The sequence below is a fragment of the Staurois parvus genome, unplaced genomic scaffold (genome assembly GCF_062004578.1).
Source record: "Staurois parvus isolate SC_StPar_1 unplaced genomic scaffold, SC_StPar_1.0 ptg001139l, whole genome shotgun sequence".
Lineage (NCBI taxonomy): Eukaryota > Metazoa > Chordata > Amphibia > Anura > Ranidae > Staurois > Staurois parvus.
This window is the reverse complement of record NW_028318935.1, coordinates 201697-214445: the sequence shown is the minus strand read 5'-3', so window position 1 is coordinate 214445 and position 12749 is coordinate 201697. Positions and strand designations below refer to the sequence as shown.

At 40.7% G+C, this 12749-nt stretch overlaps 1 protein-coding gene and 1 pseudogene across 1 annotated transcript in view; one reads left to right on the top strand and one right to left on the bottom strand.

Annotated features, from left to right (window-relative positions):
* The first annotated feature begins 6708 nt into the window (after positions 1-6708).
* Positions 6709-8881, top strand: LOC149439262 (uncharacterized; annotated as a pseudogene).
* Positions 8882-11966: 3085 nt separating this feature from the next.
* Positions 11967-12749, bottom strand: part of DDX47 (DEAD-box helicase 47) — a gene marked incomplete at its 5' end in the record, with an annotated part of 196184 nt that continues 195401 nt past the window's right edge. The window contains one exon of the mRNA XM_089659240.1: positions 11967-12474. Coding sequence (XP_089515366.1) covers positions 12358-12474 — 117 coding nt within the window. The remainder of the gene's footprint in view (positions 12475-12749) is intronic.

Below are 12749 nucleotides of genomic sequence, written 5' to 3'. Positions count from 1 at the left end.
TGCTGGTGAAAGGAGGACTTGAGAAGGTGGTGACCCCAGGAGGGGAATTAGGAGATTCCTAGAGAGCTGGTCAAAATATCCATTTATGAGCAGCTGCACAAGGAGAAAGAGGAGAGTACAGGAGGATCCCTATAGATCCACACCCATCTTCTGGAACATCTTATATAAGAGTATCATCCCATCAATCCTGGAAGGATTAAAAGCTTATTTGCCTGAATTTATTTAGGCAAATACTAAGGTGAGCGCATAGGGAGACCACTAAGCACCTGGCAAGAGGGAATAAGGAATTCACCTGCACATTGCACTTATTTGAAAGACTTTTTACTTTATTTTATGAATTTTATTGTTTGCACTTGCACATTTATGTATGCTTTTGCACAATATAGATGGAGTGATCACATCAGATCAGAGTGGCACAGATTTAGGATTCTATTTATCTTAGTTTCATCCTTTTATAGTCACATTTAATTAAGGATTTTTTGATTGATTGATATCAGTCACATTAATGAAGGTTGTTGATCTATTCATATTTAAATTTATCTATTTTTAATTGATTTACCAGTCATAGTGATTCACAATTGATTTATCATTATTTATTATTGATTATAACCATTAGATGGGTAACTGGAGTTCAAAATAATATTAAACCAGTTAAAACCAGAGATGTGGCTGATATTCACCAGATGTGCATTCCATCAAAATAGGTAACAACGTGTGATGGCACAGCCGATCACGCGTTGACTCTAACTACTCCGCAGAATCATACATGACGTTATATAACCAGGAGATACTGCGCATGGCAGTAAAGACATTCCAAACTATGTATATAAAAGACAGGGGATTCTAGGGGAATTTGGGACTCATTGAAGATGCGGAAGACGTGCCTTGCGGTGATTTCCCGGATTCCCCTTTGCTGACTGTTGGAGTCCCCCAGTCACTGGGCAGTGGGTGATGCTACAATATCCGGTGATGTATTGATGCTTTATTCTTGCTATAATATGATCTAAATATGATTTGCAATTCTGACAATTCTTATGTTATTATACTAACAGAACTTATTCAATAAATCATGTTTTGCTTTAATATTTATTAAGCCTAATCCGTGTGAGCGATTTGTAGTAGTGTTAAAAACACTTTGTTTTGAAGCAAAACATAAATTGACGTAGTCGGCAGGATGCCAAGTAGAAATATCTCCTAATAGGAAGTTTATTTTGAAAAATTGATTTTTGCACATTGAGCCCTAGGTACCAGGGGGCCTCTGTGCAAAATATTGGCATTTGGCATTTTGCCAACAAATTTTGGAGATTTGGCTGCCTGGCATTTTAGAAAAGAACCAGATATGTTTAAGCAAAAAACGAAGGGTAAGACTGATAAGGTGGAGATTCACGGCTGGACCGAGGCTCCATATGATCTTTTAGCACAGGAATTGTCAGGTGCAGGGTTGGCAGAATTGTGGGATAGTAGGTTTAAAGGTATCGAACCCCTTGATGTTGTAAATATACTCGAGGGGGTTCCTGCCAAGGCAGGTGATGCAGTAGCTTTAGGCAGACGCAGTTGGATTTTGCTAACTGCATACAGGAAGATTCATAAGAAATTACATCAGGTAATGAAGGATTACCATCAGCTAGAGCAGAAGACCATAGAACAAGAAGGTAAAATTGTTCTTCTGCAACGTGGGCAAAAATTGTTGAAAGATAAATCAAAATATAGCTGAGATAGCAGCAGTAAAAGTGGCCCAAAATAAGTATCGGAAACGAAGGGGAAGGGTGAACCGCAGGAAAGTCCGTTGGGCAATAGCAGCAGCCACAGTTGATTGGAATCCAGATAAGTGGGATGCTGCTGTATGGGATTCCTCATCAGATGATGATTGGGATGACTGTCTGGGAGAACCCGGTTGCCCGGACCCTGAAATAAACCCTTCCTTTAACCCGGGGGTCTATCCAGTTACTAGGAGAAAGAAAATAGAAACAGGAGAGGGAGAAGGTAAGAAGACAGAACAGCAATTAGTACAACAGGATTTCAACCAAGCTGAAATCATCGAACTTCTTGCTAGATTTACTCAGACACCAGGGTAAAGTCTTCTTTCGTGGTTGGTTAGATAGTGGAGTGTCTGGAACTATGATTGATGGAGGAGATGTTTCACAGTTTATGACGTTATCCAAGATTGGAGCTATATTTAGATATATTAGAGATTGGTTTACAGAACATCCAACCTATTTGGGCTCTATATCCGCTATGGTAGGATTGGGGATAAAATTAAAATACCCCAATGGGGAGATTCCCTCTTATGAAAAACCATGGTTTACATTAAGGGAAGCTATACAGAGGTGTAAGGAGGAAGCTATGAAGGTAGCATTGGTTATGGATGAAACAGATACATACCTGGATACTTCTATGACCTTAGCTGCCCGAAATAGGATAATTAGGAATGCCCCACCAATGTATAAACCTGTAATCATGACATTGTTAATATCATTAAATAACAGTAGCTTATAAGATAGCTGAATTGCAGGATATGGGAGAATGGGTTAAATCTTCCTCCTCTGGAGATAAGAGAGAGCGCAATAACTCACCTCCCCCTCAGAAGGGGAATGTGGATAATCTTGTGTCTTGACAGATATGTTCCAGGCTTTACTTAAAGCTGGAGTTCCTAAAGAACACATTGATGGGAAAGATACACAAGTATTGTGGAAATTATACAAGCAAAAAGTGCTGTCAGGAAGGAAGAGTGCAGAAGTAAGATTAAAAGAACATAAGGATGTAGACAAGAAACAAGAAAGGGAACAGGAGAAAGGGAAAACAGGAGATTTTCCCTGATTGGGATCAGTTTCAGAAAATCTATCCCTGGGAAGAAATAGCAACCATGGTAGCTTCAAAAATTCAGACAGCCTCAGCTCTCCCAGAGATCTGTTAGGATCAGAAGAGGAGGATAATTTGGCATGAGTAGCCAGACAAACCACCATATGGATTAAAAAAGATGATAGGCCATATGTGCAGGTGAGTATCCATTGGAAAGGGGGTAATATACAAACAGTGCCAGCTTTAGTAGACACGGGGGTGGAGGCTACTCTAATTTATGGTAATCCAAATAAATGCAAAGGACCCCGCGTACAAATATCAGGGCTGGGGGGAAAAGTGACTGGAGGTGTACAAACTGAAGTGACCTTAAAAATTGGGAATTTACCTCTGCGAAAATACCCTGTACTGATAGTTCCTATAAAGGAATATATTATTGGTATAGACGTCCTAAAAGGATTAACCCTTCATTTACAATCAGGAAAATTTTCCTTTGGCACAAGAAAATTGGACTTTGGGGTGTTTTCCGGTGATAGTGGGGAAAGTGAAGATGCCTTCAGTTCATGTTCCTCCGGCTACTAAAATTGTTTCAATGAAACAATATAGGATTCCGGGGAGACACAAGGAAATTGGCGAGACTATCAAAGACCTTCTGGAGGTTGGGGTACTGAGACCCACTACCACTGCTTGGAATAATCCAGTCTGGCCCGTAAAAAAAAAATGATGGGAGCTATAGAATGACCGTAGACTATTGGGAACTGAATAAATATACCCCTCCTTTGACTGCTGCAGTTCCTGATACTATTACCATTGTAGAACACATTCAGGCACACCCAGGAGATTGGTATGCTGTGATAGACTTAGCTAACACTTTCTTCACTATCCCTATTGAAGAAAAGGCGCAGGATCAGTTTGCATTTACGTGGTTAGGCCGGCAGTATACAGTCACTAGGCTCTCACAGGGGTGGATAGATAGTCCTACCATCTGTCACCGGACGGTGGCAGAGCATTTAGATGAATTTGGTACACCGGCGGGTGTGCAAATTTCGCATTATATCGATGATATAATGATTCAAGGAACTTCCGAGGATGAAGTGAGGCAACAGTTAGAACTGTTGATCTCCCATATGCGGGAAAAAGGTTGGGAAATCAATCCAGCAAAAATACAAGGCCCGGCCCAGGTAGTGAAATTCCTAGGAATACAATGGAATAAAGGGCATAGAGAAATTTTACCAAAGGCTAGACAAAAAATTTTGGAGTTCCAAACACCAAAATCTAAGAAAGAAACACAGTCCTATATTGGACTGTCTGATTTCTGGAGACAACATATACCTCATCTTGGGCAGTTATTGGCCCCCCTCTACAAGGTAACTAGGAAAAAGTATGAGTTCACTGGGGGGGAGGAGCAACAAAATGCCTTTGACATGGCAAAACAGGCGATACAACAAGCCGTAGACCTTTGGCCCATGACGGGTGGGGAGGTGGAGTTGCATGTATGAGTGCACAATAATTATGCTAATTGGTCTTTATGGCAAAAACAGAAAAGCAAGCGAGTGCCTTTGGGTTTTTGGAATCGTAAGCTTCCTGAGGCAGGAGAAAAATACACTCCTCTTGAACATCAATTATTGGCATGTTATTGGGCATTGGTTGATACTGAGCAGGTCACACAGTGTTGCTAAGACCACAGATTCCAATCATGCAATGGATACATTCTAATCCAAAATCAAACAGAATCGGACATGCTCAGGAACAGAGCATTATCATTATCCATAAATGGTACATTTCGGAAAGAGCTAAAAAAGGAGAAGGGGGAGTAGCTTCACTACATGAGAAAATAGCTGAGATTCCCATAAAAGGTGTCCCCAATCCTTCCATGCAACAACTGGAGGACTCACCCGTAAATTGGGGGAAATCTTACGCTGATTTAACGGAAAAGGAATAGGAACATGCCTGGTTTACTGATGGGTCAGCCAGGTATGTATCTGGGAAAAAGGAAATGGAAATCAGTAGCATTTAACCCAAAGGTTACATAAAACCTTGGTCATAGAAGGTGATGGTAAGAGCAGTCAGTATGCTGAATTATATGCAGTATTCTTGACACTAAAACAAGAACAAAATGGGATGTGCCATTTATATACTGATTCATGGTCAGTAGCAAATGGACTAGTCACATGGATGATGAGTTGGAAAAAGAATGATTGGATGATACACAATAAGGAAGTGTGGGGAAAGGAGCTGTGGCAATTGAGGATTTTGTCCAAAATATGATTGTAACTGGCATGTAGATGCTCATGTCCCTCTTGACTCATTAGAACGTTTAACTCTCAAGCAGACGCTGCAGCAGCCATATCCAAAACATCCGATGCAGAAAGAGAAACGGAAACTCAGGAAACATGGCTGCAGGGTACAGCCCTTGGGCACACCAAAAAAGAGGACACCTTGGAGAAAAGGCCACTTACAGGTGGGCACAGGAAAGGGGATACCATTGACCATAGACATGATCAAATCTGTCATTCTTAAATGTCCAGTGTGTCAACATGTACAGAAGAGAGAAGTCACACACACTCTACATTGGTAGAGGTAAGCTACCAGGTCAGATATGGCAAATGGATTTTGTCGGACCCCTTTCGGAGAGCAGTAAGTATATTTGTACAGCGGTAGATACCTATTCAGGTTATCTAATAGGATTCCCTCAATGGAGTACTTTGAGGACCATAGAAAGTAATAACGCAATACTATGGCACCCCTTTGCAAATTCAGACGGATAATGGTTCACATTTCACAGGACAACAAGTAAAGAATTATGCTATGCAGCATAATATTGAATGGGTATACCATATCCCTTACTACCCTCAAGCAGCTGGGTTGGTGGAACGAATGAATGGTATACTCAAAGCCACTTTGAAAAAACTGCAAGGATCTGACACGTATGGTCAATGGTGAGATAATCTGTCAGAGGCCTTACAAATAATTAATAATAGACCTGTGACAGATTCCGCTACTCCTTTAATGAGAATGTTGACACCCAATTTGACTATTGATGCGGTAAAAATAGAAACCTTGATATATTGGAAAATGCATGAAAAAGCTAAAGCTCCTTTTAAAGCGTCACCGGAAGCGGCTGGATTGGACCTGTATTCTATTGAAACTGTGGTAATTCCACCAGGGAAGGTAAAAATAATTTCTACAGGAATAGGTTTTCAGATTCCTTCGGGACATTATGGTCAGTTAGCAACCAGGTCGAGCATGGCAGACCGGGGAGCAGTGGTTTTAGGAGGAGTAATAGATGCTGATTATCAAGGAGAAATTAAAGTAGTAATGATCAATGGAGCCCATGATCTTGCCAGCCGAGGACCGGGTGGCTCAATTGCTTTTGATTCCTTTGTATATTGCTAAAATTAAAGAAGGCAAAGTTCCCACAAAGTTAACGGTTAGAGGAGACCAAGGCTTTGGCTCTACTAACACGGTTAATGTGGGGGCTAAAATTTTGGTACAGGTGGTCCCCCAAAACCTGCAGAAGTAATAGCCGTTGGTAAGGACCGCACCCTACTGATCATGAAACCAGGCAGAGAAAAGTGGGAATATGTCCCACAAGAAAAATTTTACTTGTGGGAATGATTCATACTGTATTGTCTTTCACAGAGCAACGATATACTTCAGTCTTGGAATCCTTGGTATCGTGTGGTTGGTCGAATTAGAGGTTGGAGCGTGGACACCGGGAGTTAAAGTAACAGATACCGGCAATGCCAGAATGAGCTGGGGTTGGAAAAGCATGCGTACGAATAGAACTCAAGACGATTTTATATGCCCAGCTAATCAGCCCTGCCTCATTCTAAATATAACCTTCAATGGTACTGTATGGACAGGAGCTCCAATAGAGGGTTACAAGCCAACATATGCGGTTCATGGAAATGAAGGTGTGATAAATGTAATCTCTGAAGTTAGCATTTGCTGTTGCCAACAGGAACCAAGCTTCATTTATTTGTCAGCTGCAAATAGAAGGTCCGTAACAAGAAACTGTACTGTTAAGACTAAACCAAGTACTGTCTTTCAGTTTGCTCTTAATGAGACAATGATTGTGACTTGTACCAACGCCAGTAAAATCCAAGGAAGATCATGGTGGGGTCAGTACTTAATTTTGTAAATTCAAACACTACTCATATCGACCCTGGACATATTAAAAGATTGCCTTCTACATGTGAAAAAGTGGGTCAACATGCACAGAAAACTGTGATACATGCGCAAATAACATTCCCAAGTACTGTAAAAAACTGTATGAAATGAAAAAAAAAGAGCGTGGTATGATACATTGCTTGGGGGTTACGGCTCCCTAACCTTAAATGGGTTTGATATTGAGACACTAGCAAATAGAATGTCTAATGCTGAGAGTAAGATTAATGATGCTCTAACTATGCAAGCTAAATGGATGCCTACTATATTCCGTCCAGCTAGTATAGCTGCTGGAATAGATGATGTGATGCTCCATTTAGTAAATGCTTCAAATAATTTTTTAACAGATTTTGATACGAACATTACAAAGTTTATTAATTGGACGGTATGTACATTGCAGACCATATATGAGCAACAACAGAAAATGAATATGCAGGCTATGTTAATGACGGGAAATGAATTAGTGTGGAGGACCGCATTTAACAAAAGTATCCCAGTAAACATGTGGGTACATTTAGAAGCTCAGAAAATGATCTGCAATGACACTACTTGTCTTTGAACAATATTAATGTACAATGTTACTAAAACCACTACAATGTGTAAATTTGTTGTAATGCCTTTGATTATTGGTGCACCTGGTGCTCAGCATTATTGGAGTCCAGAGTTTTATGGCACCCATGTAGACAATAACAAAACTCATGATCTCTCATTTTGTGATAATACTCGAGGGAAAAATATGTAAGTTGCAGTCTTCTGTATATGAGCCATTTGTGTTGCAGAACACTGTAAATGTATGTAAATGGACCATTCTACCTATGTCTTATGAAATGATGGTAGAAATAGCCCCACAAACTGTGTGTATGGTAACTGACATTCCTGCAGTCAGAGGAATGAAAGTTCCCTTTTCAGGTTGTATCAGTAATATATCTTCTTTAATGTGGCATAATGAAACTTTTATATTACAAGGAGATAAGGATGAGTCGGTTCAGGAATATTGGAAAAGTGATTCATTGGAAATTCCCAATTGGGAATTTAATTTAACAATTTTGAAATAATTAATGGATAAATCAATGGAAGTTCAACAACATATTGAACATTTGAACACTACAATTGCACAACATGTGGTGAGTACGACCATATCAAGTGGAAGACTGATAAAACTAGGATCTAGCATAGCTGACACTACCTCCCATCATTGGTGGGATGTATTTCTGGGTTATTCTCCCTCGGCTACTAAGGTCTTGAATTTTTTAGTGCACCCTCTGCTGGTTATTATGATATATATAGCATTATTTACATTATGGAGCTGTTATATAGCTTACAAATTATTTTGCAAAAAACCAACGGTGGTTATGGCAACTTATGTCATTTGAGCTTCAATCAAGGACCGATTGTGATACATATGTGACTTGAGTGTATAGGATGTATAGATGAGAAGAGATTGACACTCAACTGTCATAATGCTAACGATTATAACCATTAGATGGGTAACTGGAGTTCAAAATAACATGTTGGAAGTGTACATTAAACCAGTTGAAACCAGAGATGTGGCTGATATTCACCAGATGTGCATGCCATCAAAATATGTAACTACGCGTGATGGCACAGCCGATCACGCGTTGACTCTAACTACTCCGCAGAATCATACATGACGTTATATAACCAGGAGATACTGCGCATGGCAGTAGATAAAGACATTCCAAACTATGTATATAAAAGACAGGGGATTCTAGGGGAATTTGGGACTCATTGAAGATGCGGCAGACGTGCCTTGCGGTGATTTCCCGGATTCCCCTTTGCTGACTGTTGGAGTCCCCCAGTCACTGGGTGATGCTACAATATCCGGAGATGTATTGATGCTTTATTCTTGCTATAATATGATCTAAATATGATTTGCAATTTTGACAATTCTTGTTATTATACCAACTTATTCAATAAATCATGTTTTGCTTTAATATTTATTAAGCCTAATCCGTGTATTAGTGAGCGATTTGTAGTAGTGTTAAAAACACTTTGTTTTGAGGCAAAACAGGGTTTTTGTAGATTCCCCTGTAGTCTACGCAATTGTTCTCCAGGCCACTCTGAGGGGTGTGTCAGTCCTGCTGCAGTACGCGGATGTCATCTGCCTCTGCAGTCTCACTAAGGGGGCCGGCCTGAGGGATGGGAAGAGTTTGTTGAAATGTCTTTTTGAAGGTGGACACAAAGGGGTTTATTTACTAAAGCTGGAGAGTCCAAAATCAGACTCACTTCTGCATAGAAACAAATCAGCTTCCAGGTTTCATTGCCAAAGCTTCATTGAACAAGCTGAGGTTAGAAGCTGATTGGTTTCTATGCAGAAGGGAGTCTGATTTTGGACTCTCCAGCTTTAGTAAATAAACCCCAAAGTGTCAAAGAAAAAACTACAATGGTGTAAAACAAGTGTTGAATATCTGGGTTTTGTGCTTACAAAGGGGGAAAGGAAAGTCAGTCCAAAGAGAGCTGTGGCTCTCCTGAAACTTGCTCGCCCACAAACCAAGAAAGATATGCTCTCCTTTCTTGGAGCCATTGGTTACTGCCGCCAGTGGATACCTGACTGTTCCTATTATGACAAATTGTTGAGACAAGCCACAACCCAGGAAATGTCAGAAATTGTTAAATGGTCAGATGACATGGTTGATGCATATGTGTATTTGAAAAATGCAATGATAACTGCCCCAGGCCTTGGCCTTCCTGACTATGTAAAAATGTTTCATGTGTATGCAAGGGACAATTGTAAGACCATGGCTGGTGTACTCGCCCAGGAGCACGGAGGCAGACTTTGCCCTGTAGCTTTTTCTCAAAAATGGTGCCAGTTCAGGTCCAAGGCATGCCTGCGTGTCTCAAAGCGTTGGCATTTTTCGTTATGGTTGTGGAAATGTCTGTGTCATTCACCTTAGGACACCCTACAACATTGCACGCTACACATAATGTAGCTATTTTGCTAAAAAATATACACACTCAGCACAGGTCCTCTCTAAGGCTGAGCGGCTATGAGGTCATTCTTTTGTCCAATCCTAATCTCACCATCAAATATGCGTCAGCCACCTCAGGCCCTGCTCCCATTCTTAATGCTCTGTTAGGATTAAAGGGGGAGGATTTGGTAAAAGATGAGAAAGGTCTCTTTCTCAAAGAGGGGAAGCCATGCATCCCTGCAGCTAGTGCTCCCCTGTTCATAGAACACAGAAACTGCCAAAACATCTGTGAAGTTTTATTACAAGACTTCTACATTGCAGGTCTCCCCAAATTAGTGAAGGCTTTTGTATCCAGATACATTGTTTGTATCTGTAATAATCCAAACATACCAAATAAGCCTAAGCATGAGCATCTACTATTATTCTTTTTACACATTTTCAAGTTGATTTCACACACATGCTAAAGATAGGAAACCTAGAAAACACATCTAAAATCACCAAAAAAAAAGATTGGATCCAATTGGGGCCTAAACCTGCCAGTGTATTATTAGAAGCACATATCGCTTTCAGGTAATGTGTTAGGAATGTAAGGATGCCTCATCGTTTGATGGAAATGAAAGCGTGTCCAGGCTGATTAGAGGTTGGAAGTGAAGCTGTGTGAGACAGTGTGGCTATTTTGTGTGGTAAGGAGAGATCATCATGGTTTACCTCAGGCTCTGGAGGGCTGTGATCTAGTCACATGCAAGCTTTGGCTGGGCTGATACATGGTGGGCTAGAAGTAGATGCTGAGAAGGGTCTTCTGTGTTCCCCGCAGCCATGACCGGCTCATCTGGCAGATCTGTGTAGTGGTCATTTTTATACTGTGAGGAAGCAGGGGCCAGAGCCATCTTGTGTTGGTCACAGTGGTAAAGTCATGGGGATGAGGAAATATTACAAGCTCAGTTTTAGAAAGATTTAGTTTGAGAAATTGGGAGTGACATCCATACTGGTATGTTGCTCAGTAAATTTGTGATACGCGAGGAGATTAAGGGGGTGAGTTGAGGAGTCGAGCGATAGATCTGGGTGTCGTCAGCATAGAAGTGACTTGATTCAAGTAAATGTATATGCTAGAAGGGATAGGTGTGCACAATCAGAGGCTTTAATGATATAGAAATAACCCTGGCAGCATATGCAGAAATGAGAGAAATGTTACAGGGTAAGTGGGCCTTGCTAAGAAGCTATGCATTTGAGACTTTATTTTGCTATACACGTAGAGTTCTTCATTAAAGTTTTCTGTGCCTCAGCTATATTAGCATGGGAAAAATAAGATAACATTTATAATTTCCAAACACACAGCCAGGAGTGACCTTGGGTGCTAGGCAGCCACTTGACACATGCTCTAACCTTATTCTCCTAAAATCTAAGTTCACCTTTGGAACATGTTACATGTTCCACCTGTTTTTAGGGTGGAATTTGGAACATGTTCCCATAGCCACAGCTGCGCCCCCTTCCTTTGACAGATAGTACAGGGAAACTTCTCCCTGTACTATCTGTCAGATTCGAAAACAGCGTGGCGGTGCAGGGCTCCCTCCACACGGCCGTGTCACTCATTCACAGAGTTCTGTGAATGAGTGCTTCAAAGTCCTGGCAGCCTTAGTTAGCGGCTGTCAGCTTGTAGTTTTCAATGAATTACCATGGCACTGTGGGGCGCTGTGGAGCGCCGTGGTAGTTCATTCAAGCTTCCTGTCAGAATATCTGCTTGACCATACATCTCGTACGGCAAGCAGATATTCTGACAGGTCTGCAGGAGACCTGCATGGCATCAGCGATCAGCCTGTGGTCAGTGAGAGGAGGAAGAATGTCCCCTGCTTGGTGACGGTGGAAAACCAGTACTCCATCAGTGTCAGTGATAAAATTGTACCCCACTATTGGTGCCATTGCAAGGAATTGTGTCCATCTATGATGTCACTGGGAGGGGTATTGTGGCTATCTTTTGAGCAAAGGGCTGCAGTTTGGTGACCGCTGCAGTAGTAGGCCTTCCTAATTTGAGGTATTTACAGATGTCACATTCATTACAGATTCAAATCAATACTGGGTTTATTCTTTATTTCGAACAGTGGGCGGAGCTAAGCAAAACATTCCCCTTCATGGCTAACTACACACACATTCAGGACAGTAAGAGAAACATGAAGTTGGCCCCAAAGTGGTATAAAGGACTGATATGGATGACCCACTAACTATCCTAAAAATCAGGATCTGTGATAGAAGACCTGAAATACTTTCAGTCTTCAGAAGGCTCTACTTTGTTTCCCTAAAAAGCAGAAAAATGATCTCCATCAGATAGGAAACACAGCACTTATCTACTGATTAACATTTATTCAATATGCAGATACATAAAAACTTAATTTATGGACACCTATACAAAGTGTATGTTTGCTAGCATGTTCAAAAATCAGATATTACAGTTCTTTAGTTTTTGTAGTCAGTGGACTTTTTTCAACTTTCCTCCAGCAATTTTTTTTCTCACTCCAAAAGAGCCTTCTGCATCATCATCTTCTTCCCTTGCACGCCTTTTCTTTTCACCATGTTCTCGAAACTCCTTTAATAAAGATAAAATTTTAATATCAGTATGCCTGCAAGTACTAAAAACTATCCATCAATGTTTTACAAATGAAAACATTGAGAGTACAGCATCATTATCTTTGTCTAACGTGCTTTAAATAAAACCAGGCTATGTGCCAAAGTCTTATTGAAATGTATCGGTCATAATACACAACCATACAACCAGATATTTGATACCGCAGTATAATGCACATTTGTTTCCCTTCCAGCACAAAATACTAGCTGACTAAACTATTCCAAGCAAGCACACCT